The sequence below is a fragment of the Miniopterus natalensis genome, chromosome 20 (genome assembly GCF_054644295.1).
Source record: "Miniopterus natalensis isolate mMinNat1 chromosome 20, mMinNat1.hap1, whole genome shotgun sequence".
NCBI classification, from domain to species: domain Eukaryota; kingdom Metazoa; phylum Chordata; class Mammalia; order Chiroptera; family Miniopteridae; genus Miniopterus; species Miniopterus natalensis.
In genome coordinates, this window is record NC_142100.1 from 11,068,348 (window position 1) to 11,083,158 (window position 14,811).

Consider the following 14,811-nt stretch of genomic DNA (forward strand, 5'->3'; position numbering starts at 1 on the left):
GAGCTCGAGGGGCGTGGCGAGGAAGTCGTTCAGGCTCCGACTCCCGTCCCTGTCCCTAAATGCCTGTGACGCCCCCAGACCCCGGCTTATTTTAATTGATCCCGATGTGTGCCTGCCCCTTGCTAGAGCAGTCCCGAGAAAGCTGCGCTTGTGGTACACACTCCACCTCCACCTGCACTCCATGATCCGGGACAGATTCCTTCTACTGCTGACTGCTCAGCTTGGACGAAAGAACCAGATTTTTTTTTTTTTTCCCTAACTGGAATCTTGAGATCTGGATCAGCCTCTGGAAAAAACTAAGATCGAGTTATACTCTCTCCGTGGTGCTGAAGCCAGGCTCCCCGTCAGTCGCTCGCTGGCTCCTCGATCCTTTGTGCTGAGGTTATCGTATCCTTTTCAGCTCTTGCACGTGGCTGGGTTGCAGTAGTAAATGTTTTGTTTTGTTCTGTCTCGCAATGGTAACTGTCGACGAATTTAAATAGGTATAAAATTGAGCCAGATTCTTTTAGTTTTGTATAAGGGTGGCAGACCTCTGAATAGTCACTTATCCATTATTTAAGCGCGCTATAATTTATCTGTTTATTCTTGTACTACGCTAGGCCTTAGTGGAGAAACAGTGGCCAACTGGAAAACACTAGGCTGATTTCCACAGCAAGCCTGCACCCCCGCTCTTAGAACTACATTTCCCACAGAGCTGGACTACAACTCCCATGAGCCCCCGAGCGTGCCCGGGAGACGCAAAGCGTCAGCTTCCTGTCTCGTGAAAAGCCTCTCGGCCGACGATCGGAGTGTAAGTGTGGGGCTTTGGGGGTGAGTTGTTTTATGGGTTCTACAAGAGGAACGGACGGATGGACCGAGAGTTGGACGTTTCTCTCTTCCTCGCCCCCCTTCTGTGCCCGACCCTTTCAGGAAGGTGCCGGTACGTGGCAGCGGGACCTGTTTGTGTCTAGGGCTTCTTGGAGCTCCCGGCGGACACTCGCGAGCGGCTTTAATTCGGTTCTTAGAGGGCCCTTGGACTGCGGAGGGAAGCCTCTGCTGCCTCGTTGAGAATTGCTTGCTCGTAAAACAAAATACGAGTACTGGTCGGGAACCCAGTAGGTTGTGGGGTGGGAGGAAGGCGTGGAGACATTTTTTCAGATCGTTGGGGGGGTATTAGTGATCATAGGTTTGAGTTTTCAGACCCTGAGGATATTATCCTCCTTCTCTCATTGGTTTAGAATACAATTTATCGTGGTAATACTTTACTAGTCCACTAATTACTAATATTTTCGAGACTAAAACCTTTATATATAGATATATATAGATATATATAGTGATTTCAGAGAGAGGAAAGGAGAGGGAGCGAGAGAGAGAGAAACACCAATGATGAGTGTCATTGATCACCTGCCTCCTGCACGCCCCCGACTGGGGAGCCCGCCACCGGGGCATGTGCCCTGACCGGGAATCGAACCGCGATCGCCTGGATCCTAGGTCGGCGCTCAACCGCTGAGCCACGCCCGGCAGGGCAAAAACTTTTTTTAACTTTAAAAAGTGTTGAAATTAGTGACGGCTGCTTTAGTGTTGACAGATGCTTGGCACACGCATGAACACCCTCTGATAATTTGGCGGTTCCCTTCCAGGTGTTAGAGGTCTGCCTGGGAACCACTACTTCACCCTGAGAAGGCTCCGTGCGCTGGAGAAAGCACTGTACTGACTCAGGAGTCTTGGGCTCCACTCCTCCTTTTGCCATAAATTTTATTAACCGGCGCCTCAAACCCTTTGGACTGGTTCTTCTGGTAAATACAGGGTTGAACTACATAATCACTTTGAAAACTTTATTTGGTAATGTTGGGCTTTGAGATACATATAAAGGAGGTAAATCACTGGAGCGTTTTGCTGTAATTTGCATGTAAAAATGCCATGTGGCTTTTAACTTTTAAAAAACATAGATTTAAAGAAAAGAAAAACTACCTTTAATCCCACCACCCAGTGTTAGGTTTTGATCTATCTTTGTGCTTTGCCTTCGTGGTGCATGTATGGGTGTAGGACTGAGATCCTACTGCAGTTTGTAACATACTTGTTTCACTTAATTTACACTTTCCATTAGCTTCCCATGATTCCCAGTGACTGACGTTCTATTTAATTACCTCACTATTGCATACTTTGCAGTTTTTATTTACTTGCAGCTAATATATCCTACACATGTCTGAGTCACTGATTATTTTCCTGATAAATGCCTAGCCCTGGAACTGGGTGAATGATGTAGCTTAAGTATTATGGAGATGTATTTTAGCAGATGGGTCAAGGTTATTCATTTTTGTCACAGCTATTTTTCTTTGAATGAGCAAACTATTTCTGCTATCAGTCTCTGTCTTCATATGTTAAAACGGACAGCCTTCGGTTTGCAGATGTTCCTTATGAGATTAGAATCATCAAGAACAAGGAGATCCAATTTAAGGTGAGCAGAATTAGTGTTTTGGTCTGTACCTAAATAGGCCAGATTCATTTTGGTATTTATGTCTGCATTTAGTTCCAGGTGTTAGCAGTTTGAGGTTCTGTTGCAGTGAGAATAGCCTTCAAGTGACAGGCATAATTTCTAAGACAACATCAGGGGCAAATTTAAAAATTTGGGCAATACATTTAAATAATTTCACAACAAAGCTTGGGCTAGAATCCTGTCATATAGTGCTGCTGTTGAGCATCTATTAAAAAGCATTTAACAGTTATCTAGACTTTCTAATGCAGGAGAGCTGTGCTGTTGTTACCTTTCTTCTTTCCTTTAGGTTTGTGGGTGTAAAGGGCAGGTTTTGTCCCTTCCCTTTGGCTCTCATTTAGGTGGTGAGAGAGTGATGAGTACAGTTGGAAGGAGACTCACAACTCAGGTTTGAGATCATCTTTCTTTGGGAAGTATGTATATAAGGGCAAGTCCACAAATTTCCAAAATTCTTTAATGAATAAGCTTAACACCCAGCAACTTTAAAAACACACTAATAAAAACAGCAACTCACATTGGCCAAAGGTAAAGAGTACAGAACAGAAACAGTGCTAGCTGACTTTGCTTACTGATCTGCCAAGTAGAGAGGCCGGATCTGTTTTCCTTCCTCTGACATGACTTCTTGTGCATTGCTGGATTTGAATGGTAATTTGGCAGTTAAGTGGCATCTGATACCAATGTGATATATACCTAGGAAAAACCAATGGTGGGTGAAGTCCTTCTATAATGTGCCATGAGCTTCAAATTAGTTGTTTCTACTTAAATAAAAGGAAAGCTATAAAATACCAGGTTATCCCAGTCTTGTGAAAGGAGACCCGGGTTAAAAAAAAAAAAAAAAGACTTAAGAAGGAGAAAGAGGAAAGGGAAGCTTCCTGGGCATGACCCCATTGGCAAGGTCACAACGGATACCCCAACAGAGGGCAGACCTTTTCTTTTCAGTCGGTACTAGATAATTGTTTGGAACATAAACGTGCTGAGGCTTGGGCTGGGGTTCTGCTCGACAGAGCATCTGCTCTCGGACACCCCAGCGTAATTCCTTCCTGTGATCTTCACCAGGTAACCGCATTGAGTCCCAGTCTCGTTTGTACTCAAAATAGCGGGCTACCCTGTCTATCTTGCCCCGGTTTCGGCTTAACTGGTCCAGCCTTGGGAGAATAAAGGACTTGGGTCGACTGGCAACAATCAGGTCTTGTTCATAAGCTGGAGGGTCCATTCCTTCTCTTTGTAGATAGCAGTTGAGCTGATGTTCATGTGGTAGATTAAGTTTTTCTGAAATATCAACAGGGGACTCCCTGTCTTTCTGGAACTGAAGGGTCATCAACCTCTGTCTTAAGTCCCAGAGATCCATATCACTTTCTGCACCAGACTCTGATTCACTGATAATTGACTCATCTGTCACTAACACTTCCCCATCCGGCCTCCTGCGCAGCACCTTTCTCTTCATCACTGGCTTTCGGAGTCTTTGGGAGGCCTCTGAGACTGTGTCTGAAGTGACGTTACTTTTTGCATGTGGGTACTGCAGTTGCACAGGAAGAGCACGTCGCTTTCCTGGGTTTATTGAAGCTTTGCTGTAGGGATCATATTGGGTAGACTGGGCTTCTCTCCTGACATCTCCCTCACCCCGCCCTGCACAGATCTGGGTGAAAGCTGTAGCAGCCGCCAACATTTGTTCTTCTGCATCCATATTAGCCCAATTTTGTCCACTAGGTCCCATGAGTTCTTCCATTGCTTCCTTTACACTGTAGGACCTTCTACAAGAGAAAACACTGATCAGTTTTCTAATGATAAATTTCCAGCTCATAAATTGTTCACTCACTTCTTGTCTATTCTTTTATAGCAGTGAAATGAAGAAAGAATGGCTAAGGCAATCGTAACTACAATAGTTACATAAATTCTAGATTAGTACAGGGTAGTATAGGAACAGTCTGGAGGTGCATTAACCCAGTTCTGGGGAATCCTGCTTTCATTCCCACTCTCTGCTTATTCACTCCCACATTCTACTGCCTGGAAGTTCTTGCCACCTTTAGTAGCTCCTAGGCAGGATGGGTGAGTTCTGGCATAAGAAAAGCTTGACACTACATGATATGGGCATAATGCTTAATGTACGTATGTAACTTGTGCTTGAGAGGGACACTTCATGTATCCAGCATCGTTCTATGTGCTTTACATTCATTAATTCGTGTAATCCTCACACTGTGGAATAGGTACTCTGATTATCTTTTCACAGATGAGTAACATGAGTCATACAGAGATGAAACAGCTTAGCCCAAGGTTTCACAGCTAATATGTTGCACAGAATTCCAATGTATGGATGTACTGTAATTTTTCAGCTAGTCCATGACTGATTTTAGGCTTAGTTTTCTGTTAAAAAAATGAATGCTACAATGAGTATCTTATAAATTTTTACATATTGGTGCAAGTGTATGTGTATGTTAAATTTCCAGAAGTGGGATAGGTGGGTCAAAAGGTATGTGTGCGCTCAATTTTGGTAGCTGTTACCAGATGCCCTCTAAAAAAGTTGTACTGCCCAGCCGGGCGTGGCTCAGCGGTTGAGCATCAACCTAGGGTCCAGGAGATCTCGGTTTGATTCCTGGTCAGGGCACAGGGTTACGGGTCTCATCCCCAGTCGGGGGCATGCAGGAGGCAGCCAATCAATGACTCTCATCATTGATGTTTCTATCTCTCTCTCTCCCTCTCCCTTCCTCTCTCTGAAATCAATAAAGATACATTAAAAAAAAAATAATGTTGTACTAATAATGTGTTACAGAGCCTGTTTCTCCATCCCTCTTCCAAAGTGGTGTACTATCAAACTTCCTAGTCTTTGCAGTTAGTTTGGTTTAAAAAAAAAGTTCTCATAAAAATTGGTGTTTATTTAAACTGAATAAAACTGAGCATCTTTTCATACATTTATAAGCTTTTTCCTTCTCTTCTTTGTATAAAATGCTTGTTCTTTTCCCACTTACCTCTCAGGTTGTTGGACTTTTCCTTGATATATTAAAACTGATCTATATATTCATGAAATACTTAGATATTAAGGAAGTTATGTAGCTTTTTACCATCATTAATTTTTTTTTTTTAAAGATATATCTTTATTGATTTCAGACAGAGGGAGGGAGGGGGGAGAGATCGAGAGGGAGGGAGGGGGAGGAGGAGAGAGAGAGAGAGAGACATCAATGATTAGAGAGTCGTCATTGATCGGCTGCCTCGTGCACGCCCCCGACTGGGGATCAGGCCTGCAACTTGGGCATGTGCCCTGACCTGGAATTGAACCGCGATCTCCTGGATCCTGGGTTGATGCTCAACCTCTGAGCCACACCCAGCTGGGCCCCATCATTAGTTTTTTATTTTGACTTTATTTTTTGCTGGCAGAAACTTATTTTTAGGTAGTCACAGTTTTGGTTTTCTATGGTTTCTAGGTTTCTGCAGTGTTTTACTTTGAAAATGCCTTACCCGCCCCAAGATTTTAAGGAAGTTATTTCATGTTTTCTTCTAGTACTTTTACAGTTTCATGTTTTAAATTTAAACTTTTAATCTAGCATAGACAGAAACTCAAAAGGCAAAATACTAAATGAGCTACCTAGACTTACATAACATAGTCAGCCTTAGAAGAGATGTGGAGATGATTTTCTACTACTAAAGTAACCATCAATCGTAAGTGTCTAGTACCATCTTTAAGGATGTAGTACAGCTGTCCTCAGGTTATTGAAATACTCCAGGAATTTCAACACTGACATCTAAATTACATTATCCAAACTAACTCTTCTAACTGCTAGAGGAAGAGATATTTTTTCAGAACGTGCATTAAATTTTAATTTTAAAAAGGATCACGATGCTTAATTACCTTTCTGCCATCAAAATTGCTTAAGGTGGGAAAATCTTGACTCCAGGTTCTACTTCCAATATACAGTACAATCATTGATAAATTTCTTCAATCAGGATAGCTTCTATTGTACCACCTTTAAGACAAACTGAATATTAGGTGATAGAACATACAAGCCACTAATTTTATCTGAGATACTAGAAAGCAATAGACACAGTAGTTACAACAGATTTTAATTTTTAAAAATTCATTTTTAGAGAGAGAAAAAACATCAATACAAGAGAGAAATTTGCCTCCCAGACGCGCCCAGATCAGGGATCGAACCCCCAACCTGGGTATGCACCCTGATGGGGAATTGAATCTGTTACATTTTTAGTGTATAGGACGATGTTCCAACCAACTGAGCCACACTAGCCAGGGCCTTATCAACAGATCTTGATTAGAAAGATTGAACAAATGTAATGAGAAGTCAAGAGGAAATGCTTTAGGGGAAAAATATCATTAACATCAGTCCTTAATAATCTCAGCTAATGAACAAGAGAGATATAAAATCTACAGTCGTTTTCCCTAAATGCTATTTAAACCTTAACAATGCTAGCTGAATATTTTTATGACTCCCCCTCCCCCCCCCAATGAACTGGCCATACAGGATGGAAAATAGTATCTGGATGGTTAACCTGTAACAATTAAGCTAATGCTTGTATGCCAGGGCAGAAGCTAGTCTGCTTAAGGCATTAAAATAAATCTTAGATACTGTTTGAACATAATGGAAAGCTACTGACATGACCAACAGAATAAGCACTGAAATTGTTATCTCCTTTTACTCTTTTCAGGTAGTGGAACCTTATGATTCATTTATTCCTGAAGTCGTCTTATCATGGCTGAAAATGACATAGACAGAATCCAGACTGACAAACTCCTAAAAAGAGTACAAGAACTGGAGCAGGAGGTACAAAGACTTAAAAAAGAACAGGCCCACACCAAGGACTCACATGCTAGAGAAGATTCTTCAGGGGCTGGAAAAGCTAAGCGTGCATTTGATTTCAGTGCTCATGGTCGAAGACATGTAGCCCTAAAGATAGCCTATCTGGGCTGGGGGTATCAGGGCTTTGCCAGTCAGGAAAACACAAACAATACAATTGAGGAGAAACTGTTTGAGGCTCTAACCAAGACTCGACTAGTAGAAAGCAGACAGACATCCAACTATCACCGGTGTGGGCGAACAGACAAAGGAGTTAGTGCCTTTGGACAGGTAAGAGCCACTAAACTGTTCCTCAAAGCAAGCAAAACCAATATAGTCTAGGTGTACATACTGAGGGTTCATATTATTTATATCTCTAACACATCATCTTTCTCTAATTCCACAGGTGATTTCTCTTGACCTTCGTTCTCACTTTCCAAAGGGCAGGGATTCAGAGGATGTTAATTTAAAAGATGAAGTCAGCGATGCTGCTAAAGAGATCCGTTACACTCACATTCTCAATCGGGTGCTCCCTCCAGATATCCGCGTGTTGGCCTGGGCCCCTGTGGAGCCCAGCTTCAGTGCTAGGTTCAGCTGTCTGGAGCGGACTTACCGCTATTTTTTCCCTCGTGCTGATTTAGACATCATAACCATGAACTGTGCAGCTCAGAAGTATGTCGGCACACATGATTTTAGGAACTTATGTAAAATGGATGTTGCCAACGGAGTGATTAATTTTCAGAGGACTATTTTGTCTGCTCAAGTACAGCTGGTGGGCCAGAGCCCAGCTGAGGAGAGATGGCAAGAACCTTTCCAGTTATGTCAGTTTGAAGTGACCGGCCAGGCATTCCTTTATCATCAAGTCCGCTGTATGATGGCTGTCCTTTTTCTGATTGGCCAAGGAATGGAGAAGCCAGAGATTATCGATGAGCTGCTAAACATAGAGAAAAATCCCCAGAAACCTCAATACAGGTAATTTAAAAAACAAAAACCAGCTATTGCTCACAGATTATTTTAAAATATATTCTAATATATCTTTCTCTCCCCACAACTGTCTAAGTAACGAAGTCACTGAACCTTTCTTCATGCAGCTTTTAGTGTAACTTGTAGAATGTTATGAACATGTAGGAGGGAGTGGTATCTCTGAATTTGCTTATTACATTTCTATCCCAGTCGTAAGAAATAGGCGTTTGGTCCAGGCCCCTTAAATAAAAGCACATTCATTTCTACATGTTTTCCCCATTGAATTTATGCTAAGAGGTATTGTTAGGTTCTGCTAAACAGTGAGCATTCAGACTATTCATATTAAATCTTGCTTGCTTTGTATTATGGAGTAGTCGTACTGCTATACTTCAGAATTTGTCCTAATTTTCAGTTTCTGAAATGGAAGGAAAGGTACGAAAAAGTCAACTTTCCTTTTAGGAGCAGGATGAGATCAGATAGACCAATAATTCATTCCTACACAGTGAACTCTATGAGTAAGTTTTTACTTTATACTATACAATATTGACAAATTTGGAAAAACACCAGCTGTTTTTTATTTTATAGGCATATGGTGGAGCCAAATGAACTTCCTTCTAGGTGACTTGTTACCACTGAAATTTACCAATATAGATTAGGGCTAACCAGTTGCCCCACAGTTTGTTTTTTGTGTTTTTTTGGGGGTTTTTTTAGTTATAATGTGCAAGGTTAGGGATAGTGTTGTATTTTTTAACTATTAGATACTTAAAAGTGACATAAAGTTATTTCCCTCCTTTTAACCCAATTAACCCTGTTTTTCAAGAATTGTTGAATGGCTACTATGTATTCTCATACTCTGTTCTCTCTCTCTCTCTCTCTCTCTCTCTCCCTAGTATGGCTGTAGAATTTCCTCTAGTCTTGTATGACTGTAAGTTTGAAAATATCAAGTGGCTCTATGACCGGGAGGTTCAGGAGTTCAATATTACCCACCTACAACAACAATGGGCTAATCAAGCTGTTAAGACTCACATATTGTATAGTATGCTGCAAGGACTCGACTCTGTGGCAGTACCCTGTGGGACAGGTATGACAGGGAAATCCATGGGTAATATTATTTACCAGAACCAAAGTTATACAGGTTATGGGGGAGGTAGATTTATATAAAGTTTGGAGGTGATTCTGTTGTGGTGAAATATCCATGTAATGATTGATTGTACATATTATAGGAACAAAGACGGATGAAGTGATAGAATGGAGAAATGTTAAGCCCTCTATCATAAAGCAGACCAGTGCCTTTGTAGAAGGAGTGAAAATGCGCACATATAAGCCCCTAATGGATCGTCCTAAATGCCAAGGATTGGAATCCCGGATCCAGCACTGTGTACGTAGGGGACGCATCGAGTACCCACGTTTATTCAATGAGACAGAAATGAAAGCCAAAAGGGAATGTTTTGACACACTAGAGGAAGAAAATACTATTTTAGAGAAACCAACAAAGAGAGTCTGTGTTGATACAGAAATTAAAAGCATCATTTAACCACAGAAAACTCACCAGGATCTAGGAGGCAACAACTAGCAAATGGTAGGTGGGCAGAAAGGGAATACAATATTTACTGCAGTAAGTCCTAGAAGTCAATGATCAGCTCTTAAAAAAACAGAAAACCAAAAAGATCACAGGCCCCATTTAAGGAAGTTCTTGCTTGAACAGAAGATCAAACATTCTCTCATTCCTGTCCAAAAGGATTGATGGAAGAAGCAAAAAGCAAATGTAAAATGGAGATGTATTTATATATACCTGGAGACCTGTGCCTCGCGTTCAAATTTATTAAAGCCCAATCCAGCAAGTGTCTGATTTGTTGTGCTGTCCTTTTTAAAAGCAAACGAGATATTCACTACCCATCTGAATTTGCATAAAGAGCATGCCTGATCAGGTGTTTTGTTTTCTAGGACAAATTAAAAAATTAAATTTAGTCAGTTAACTATCTGATAAATTGGTGCAGTGCCAGGCACAGTCCTACCTGACAGCAAACTAACTGAATGAGGCACAGCATCTCTCACGAAGCTTATCAGTGTAGTGCTGTGTGAGCCACAAATAGTCTCTGCTGTATATTCTTTCTTTTTCCAACCTTTTACACATGCAGAAAACATTGTTAGCCAACTGGCCATGCAGTTTACCAACACTGGCTAGTGGTTTAAGGAAAGCTCTTATAGAGAGATCCAAGCTAAATCTTGTAGAACAATTGGGAGCCAGTTGAAGTGGAGACAAAGCAGAGCTTTAGTGTGTCTAAGGCAGAGATGCAGATTGTATAAAGAGTTAAAGATGATCACATTTGCCTAGTTTAGAAAGGTAAGCAAGGGTCATGTCTGTAGAGCCTTGTAGACCTTCTAAAAATGCTTAGGTTTTTATTTTGAGGCACCTCTGGAAAAAAAAAATTAAAGGCCAGAATTGTGTAGCACAAATATTGCTCTGTGTTCACTGTGGACTGGAAGAGGGCAAGACAGTAGGACCAAGTAGGCGGCTGTTGGCGTAACCAAGGAAATTGATGGCCTAGGCTAGATTTGTATACACACACACACACATACATACATACATACACACACACACAATGGAATATTATTCAGCCATAAAAAAGAATGAAATCTTACCATTTGCAAGTGAAATAAGTCAAATGGAGAAAGACAAATAACATATGACTTCACTTATATGTAGAATCTAAAAAAATAAACAAGCAAAACAGAGATTCACAGATGCAGAGAACAAACTAAGGGTTGCAAGATGGGAAGGGTGTGGGGGGACTGGGTGAAAAAAGGTGAAGGGATTAAGAAGCTACAAAATAGTCAAGGGGATGTATAGGAAATATAGTCCGTAACATTGTAATAACTATGGTACCAGGTGGGTACTAGAATTATCAGGGGGATCACTTTGCAAATTATATAATTGTCTAACCACTATGATGTACAACTGAAACATATAAAATAATATTGAACGTCAACTGTAATTGGAAGAAGAAGAAAAAAGCCCTGGCCCAGTAGCTCAGTTGGTTAGAGCATCGTCCTAATATGCCAAAGTAGTAGGTTCAATCCCCTATCAGGGCACATACAAGAATCAACTAATGAATGCATAAATAAGTGAAACAATAAATCAATGTCTATCTCTCCCTTTCCTCTCTCTCTCTAAAATCAATCAATAAAATTTTTTAAAAAGAAAAAATAAATTACTCCTTATTTTTAAATATCAACTCTAAAGAAATGATACATGGCACAAAAAGCACAAACTAAAATGTCATGCTTGGGACAGTTTATAGAAGCAAAGAGTAGAGGATCAGGGTCTTAGGTCTTAAGTAGATCATTTCCAGTTTAAGTAGGTTATGCTATCAAATCTAGAATAAGCTTTTAGTGACATTATTTTGGGTAGCTGCCACAGAAAACAACTCAGGACAATCATAGGAGAAACAAGTGAGAAGTCCCAAACTATAAACTTTGCAGAATTACTGCAGTTATGTGAGGTAATGTCCGTATAAATTCCAAAGTCTCTGACCCATGGTAGGGACTAAATAAATGTTAGAAGTAAAGTAGGGCTTAGGCCTTACTTTCCTCATTACAAAATGGCAGGAATTATTTCAATAGGTTTTGAGCTTTCAGTGAGATTTTATATACCACTAAATATATGTAAACAAAATGGAGCTTTGTGAGAAGTATCACATCACTGCAATGTTCATGCAATACAAACCTACCTACTAAAAAGATGAGCAGAGAATAAAGTAGGGACAGAAGTGGAATAGGACTCTGGGTGAGGAGGAGTCCCGACACTAACGCCAGAGATTCTTTTGTGTTCTATACTGTACAGCAGCCATTTTCAACCCTTTTCATCCCATGGCACATAAACTAACAACTAAAATTCTGCAGCACACCAAAAATACATTTTTTGCTGATGTGACCAAAAAAACGCATAATTTTGATTCATTCACACTGTACGGCTATTGCTGTGTTGGCTGCTGGCATTTATTATTTCACAATCTAAGGGAAAAGAGGTCACTGCCCCTGACTAAATAGTCAGGTGGGGAGGGGGATGGGACGGAGTGGAATGGGTCATTGGGGAGAAAAAGGGACATCTGTAATATTTTAAACAAAAATAAAATTAAAAATAAATAGGTAATGAATGTTTTAAACATTCGTGCGGCACACCAGTGCGCTGCTGCATACAGGTTGAAAAGTGCTGCTATAGTGATTAGCATGTTACTTTATTTGTATTCAAATTATAGCACACTCCTATTTTTTGAACATATGAAGACAGGTGTCTGCAAATAATAAAATCTAAACTTCAGTAAGGTCCACCACAGGTAACTGTCGGTTCTTTATATTAAAAAGAAACTCTTTCTAATATAAAGACCTAATAATCCTTTGTCTTAGGAGGAAACTTTTATACAGAGGCTAGAACACCTTATGTTTTGTAAAATTACTATATATATACACATTCATCTTAAATTGTCCTCTCGTGCCTTTAAGGGCCAGCCCTAGGCTCAGGACGGCCCTCCTAAACGGAGAGGGAGGTCGCTGTATGTCCTGCCAGTCTCCCCTGTTACAACTGAGCACAGGCGAGCAGAGAAAGCATAGGCCAGGACAAGAATTACAGACAATAGTAACCAAAATACCCCAAAGTGCCTTCTCTTCAAGAATCTTAAGTGATTTGCATCCCAGGCTTAGCTAGTTTCAAAGTGACAGGACGTCGAGGGTGGAAGGGGGAGGCTGGGTCAGGACTCAGATTCTAACCATTACTGGGAGGCTACTGCAGAGTTAAATTCCTCTACCTCTGGGGATGTACACATGCAGCTTAAAGAACCACAGTATTAGGACAAAGCAAAACAAAAAACACTCAGAAAGAACTGATCAATGGAAAGAGACAACAAACTGGGGGAAATATCTGAACCAGGTTCAAAATCGCTAATTCAAATTCCTCTTAGAAAGCCAATAAAAAGGTACACGCGCCAGAAAATAAGGAAAAGACAGGAGGCGATTTACCAAAAAATAAACATAGAAAACGATGTTTAATCTCATTAGTGATGCAAATAAAAACATCAGGACATCCTTCCAGATGGGTAGAAAGTCCCCACTACCCAGTGCCGGTCAGCGTGCGGAGGCCCCGGCAGCCTCACCCTCCGGCTGTGAGTGGGCGGGGTGGGGGCACCGATTTTTCCAGGGGGCAGTCAGACAGGACGAACCAGAGTTTAAATCGTACCGTGACTTCTAAGCCATCGCCCAGTTCCAAGAATTATTCTAAGGAGACAAACTGGGTAAGAATGCAGACAAGTATATGTACGAGGGACCAGTACCGTGCTATCGATGATGATGAAGAAATTGGAAAAACAAATGCCCATCATCGGGAGACCGGTTAGAGAATATACGGTACACGGCGCGGCGCCGCCGCGGCAGGAGGTACCACGCATGCACTAAAAGTAACGCACTCCCCATCTGACGGACGCGCATTCCTAAAATACCGCTAAGGCACGACCTGCCTTTTAAGTGGATGTGCTTTATTATGTTCAAAATGTACAATTTCATCAAACACGTTTTATAAGGATACTCATGCAAGTATATACCCACAGCGAACACCTCCGCAGTAGACCCAAATGGAAAGGGTTCTCTTGGACGGTGGAATTTCGGGTACTTACTGCCCTTCTTCACGCGTACTTAATACTGCTTGATTTACTTATAAAAACAATGAGGTGGTGTAATTTTTATCATCAGGAAAAAAGGGTTCACTTTCATTCCAGGGTAGGGCTGTGGGGCTGCATTTCACCCTCTACCTGAACACGGCGGGGAAAGAGCTTCTCGCACGGTTACACCCGTCAGTTCACAGGAGGTGTGGCTGCACAGTGAGAGGCCTTCGGTCCCCTCGGCGTCACCTCGCTAAGCCGGGGCCACGGTGGCGACCTCGGGGGCTCCGGCCGCTCAGGGTCGCGTACCCCGGCGGTGGGTTCGTCCCGGCCCCGGACTGCGCGGCAGGGCACTGGTACCCAGGCCGCGAAACCAAGTCCGCGTACTCAGCCCCGACCTCCCCCAAGCAGCGGGGCCGCCCTCGGGGCCCCACTCCTCCGCTCCCATCCGTCCCGCTTACCGGCCCCGCCGACGTCCGCTCGCCGCGCAGTCCCTCAGCCCCGCAGGTGTCGGTTGGGGTCGCGCAGCCTGCGCAGGCGCACTGCCCACTCAAGCACGGAAGCCTCCCTAACCGCCGGACGCCGAGGTTTAAATCACAAGAACCAACCGGCGGCCTCGGCCACGCCCCTCAGCCCTCCTATTGGTCTCGAGAGTAAACGCCTTCCGCTTCTACATTCTGATTGGTTTATGTTTTTCCTTGGCCCTCCCCTCAGGAGGGGAGGAGTTCGGCATTCGGAGCGTGGCCTGGGGAGCGTCCGAGTCCCGCCGCTTCTGAGCGCGACTCGCGAACCGTCGCTCGGTTGCCAGGCCAACGGGACGCGGAGGGCCGACGGCGCGGCGGCTGGGTTCCCGGAGAGGCGGCCTTAGCGCTCCGCCCGCCTCGCGGAATCGGTTTCACCCCTCCCGACTCTGCGCGGCCGGTGGTCCGGGCCTCAGGGGGGC

The 14,811-nt window shown here is 42.7% G+C and overlaps 2 protein-coding genes and 1 non-coding gene across 11 annotated transcripts; 1 reads left to right on the plus strand and 2 right to left on the minus strand.

Annotated features, from left to right (window-relative positions):
* Positions 1–92: 92 nt before the first annotated feature.
* On the plus strand, positions 93–9,949 carry PUS3 (pseudouridine synthase 3). Of its 6 annotated transcripts, none has more exons than XM_016204422.2 (6): positions 93–381; positions 600–790; positions 7,127–7,545; positions 7,661–8,226; positions 9,108–9,298; positions 9,441–9,949. In XM_016204422.2, the coding sequence occupies exons 3-6, from the start codon at positions 7,171–7,173 to the stop codon at positions 9,749–9,751; spliced, it is 1,443 nt and encodes a 480-aa protein (XP_016059908.2). In that variant the 5' UTR covers positions 93–381; positions 600–790; positions 7,127–7,170; the 3' UTR covers positions 9,752–9,949. The 6 variants fall into 6 exon arrangements, with proteins under 6 accessions (XP_016059908.2, XP_087684783.1, XP_016059904.2 ...); XM_016204418.2 differs by lacking the exons at positions 93–381; positions 600–790 and adding exons at positions 798–919; positions 2,306–2,437; XM_016204421.2 differs by lacking the exons at positions 93–381; positions 600–790 and adding exons at positions 987–1,094; positions 2,306–2,437.
* Positions 2,910–14,089, minus strand: HYLS1 (HYLS1 centriolar and ciliogenesis associated). Of its 4 annotated transcripts, none has more exons than XM_016204427.2 (3): positions 14,019–14,089; positions 6,315–6,429; positions 2,910–4,224 (listed from the first exon to the last, which is right to left on the minus strand). In XM_016204427.2, the coding sequence occupies exons 2-3, from the start codon at positions 6,323–6,325 to the stop codon at positions 3,315–3,317; spliced, it is 921 nt and encodes a 306-aa protein (XP_016059913.2). In that variant the 5' UTR covers positions 6,326–6,429; positions 14,019–14,089; the 3' UTR covers positions 2,910–3,314. The 4 variants fall into 4 exon arrangements, with proteins under 4 accessions (XP_016059913.2, XP_016059914.2, XP_016059912.2 ...); XM_016204428.2 differs by lacking the exon at positions 14,019–14,089 and adding an exon at positions 13,825–13,986; XM_016204426.2 differs by lacking the exon at positions 14,019–14,089 and adding an exon at positions 7,868–9,949.
* LOC148090782 (small Cajal body-specific RNA 11) lies at positions 12,699–12,838 on the minus strand. Its single transcript, XR_015716266.1, has one exon.
* Positions 14,090–14,811: the final 722 nt, after the last annotated feature.